Source organism: Megalops cyprinoides, chromosome 22 (genome assembly GCF_013368585.1).
Source record: "Megalops cyprinoides isolate fMegCyp1 chromosome 22, fMegCyp1.pri, whole genome shotgun sequence".
NCBI lineage: Eukaryota > Metazoa > Chordata > Actinopteri > Elopiformes > Megalopidae > Megalops > Megalops cyprinoides.
In genome coordinates, this window is record NC_050604.1 from 16590901 (window position 1) to 16593673 (window position 2773).

At 40.7% G+C, this 2773-nt stretch overlaps 1 protein-coding gene across 1 annotated transcript; it reads left to right on the plus strand.

The window, feature by feature from the left end:
* Positions 1-712: 712 nt before the first annotated feature.
* On the plus strand, positions 713-1831 carry npy2r (neuropeptide Y receptor Y2). Its single transcript, XM_036516608.1, has one exon. The coding sequence runs from the start codon at positions 713-715 to the stop codon at positions 1829-1831; it is 1119 nt and encodes a 372-aa protein (XP_036372501.1).
* The last annotated feature ends 942 nt before the right edge of the window (positions 1832-2773 follow it).

Genomic DNA, 2773 nt, shown 5'->3' on the forward strand with positions numbered 1-2773 from the left:
TATATATTGTCACAACTTCTCTTATTATGTGTGCATCATAGATCATAGTCAGTATGCCTTAGTCTGTCCAAACCAACTGTCTGATGTTCAGGCCAGGCAGATGTGGAAATATTGCTGCTACTTTTGGGTTAATTTAAATTTAATTGATTTTTCCCTTCCCTTATTTCCCTTTCACATATATTGTAATCCATTAATAGATAAATTGCAATGGCTTTTAGAACTGCCCTTACACTGACCGAACCAACAGAATGGTTGGGAGGAAGGTGTATTTGTTATGTGACAGCTTCTTCTTCTTCTTCTTCTTCTTCTTCTTATTATTATTATTATGATGAATAGATGGAAATCTCCAGAGAAGAAGTGCACGGTTCAACATAGATTCAGTGTGAAGCACTGACAAAGAAATATCAATGTGTCAGCATAACTGTGTGTCCTTGCAAACTAAAATGAATGAGCCCACAGTAACCTCACAGAAGATAACTTTATCACTTAAAAAATGTCCTCAGCTCCTGCTCCCAACCACTCCCAGCTATGTTACTCCACATATGATTCATAATCACTTCCAATCGGTGTGACAGGTACATAATAAGCATATAATGTATAAAGAAACAGCCACACATGACAGTATGCATTCAAACTAAGTTCAGGAAAGTTAAATATGCATAATGTTTAATTTACTTTCAGTATATTTATGCCTGGTGAGGAGATGTTACCAATGGATTCAGAAAACCAAGTGAATGTGACACAGGCGGTGCTCCCCGAGTCTGCTGTGGAATCCTCCAACTGCTGCACAACCTCAGCCGTACACTATGACAACTCGTTCCTTGGTCTGGAAGACAGTACAAAGTTAGTTGGAGTGCAAGTAATTCTCATCCTAGCATACAGCATGATTATTTTTCTTGGAGTCACTGGAAACTCCCTCGTCATCTATGTTGTGTATAAATTTAAAACCCTGCGCACTGTCACCAACTTTTTTATCACAAATCTCGCCATGGCAGATCTGCTGGTGAACACTTTGTGCCTGCCGTTCACGCTGATGTACACTCTCCACGGTGAGTGGAAATTTGGACAGATCTTGTGCTTCCTGCTTCCTTACGCTCAGGGTCTAGCAGTGCACGTGTCCACGGTGACCCTTAACGTCATCGCACTGGACAGACACAGATCCGTAGTCTACCACCTGGAGACAAAAATGTCTAAAGAAACATGCTTCGTCATCATCGGTATAACCTGGGCCATCAGTGCCATTTTAGCAAGCCCACTGGCAATCTTTAGAGAGTATGGGACTTTTGATTTATCTCCGAAGCAGTCCATCCAGGTGTGCACGGAGAAGTGGCCTGGCAGCCACAGCGATGGCACTGTCTACAGCATCTTCATGCTCCTCCTACAGTACGGCCTGCCCCTGTCCATCACATCCTTTGCCTATATAAGGATATGGAATAAGCTGAAGAAGCGCAGGAGTCCGGGAGGAGGGAGCGATCGACATCACCGGCGCAGGAAAACCACCAAGATGCTGGTCACCGTGGTGGTGGTTTTCGCTGTGAGCTGGCTGCCTTTTCACGCCTTCCAGCTGGCCGTAGACATCGACAGCAGCGTGCTGGAGATGAAGGACTTCAAGCTTCTCTACACGGTTTTCCACATCATAGCTATGTGCTCTACGTTCGCCAACCCAATCCTGTACGGTTGGATGAACAAGAACTACAGGAATGCTTTCATGGCTGTGTTCAGGTGTGAGCGGAGACAGTACTATGTCCATCCTGTGTCTCATAGAAGAGTTCGGACCAAAAAGGCCCTTGAGACAGAAGACACTCCCAATTTGAAAACCTCCAGTGTTTGAAGATGTGGAAGACTATACCAGTGTACATTTTTTGTCATACACAACCTGGACTGCATCTGTATTGTTCACATACTTAATTGAACTGATACGTACCTACATTGTTATCTTAATGATATTAATGAGACAAATATCAAACTTTTGTTTGTAACCATATGTAAATATTTAATCACAATCTTCTCATATACTCTTGAACAAGACTGGCAGTAATGTTCCAGATACAAGCAACTTTGCCCTGTAGAAAATTTGGTGTGAGGACAAATGTATTTCTTAACAAATGTTGTTACACAATGTGATCGTGTCTCATTGTTGTGTGAACACATTAGCTATTTGACTGGAAGCATCCATTTTAACCTGTAAAGAAATACGAGTTAGAATCATTGCTTGCATTGTAGCTTTCTCACTTTTGACGGAGGAATCTCTCATCTCATTTTAAACCAGTATCTGCCATTACTGCCTTAGTTATGGTCTGTACACTATGGTGACACACACTTCATAGATGGTAAGAAAAGTCTGCTAAAATGGGAAGTGGAGTCACTGGAAAGAGAACTACCATTTTTTCACTAATCAATGAAAAATAAATGAAGCATAACCCACTTTTGATTACAATTTAGGCCAATATATTAACTGTTAAATATGTGCATGATTAAGAAAAGTTAATTCTAGTAAATGCTATCTGTGTCAATGTCTAATTAGATGTCTTTGTGAAGAGATTTGCTAATCCAGAAAACACAGGACAAGAACGTACCAGTCACAATTGTATAATACTGCAGTAAACAAGGAATTATGCCCATAGTAAGATGGATGAAATGAAAGTTTTGTGTAACAGTTTCTCATGCCTACTCTTACAGCAGCCTTGATATTGCTGTATGATAACTGTATTACAAATGTAAGAATACATGTGTCTTGTGTGATTTTTATCATACATGCTGTACATCAGTTAGT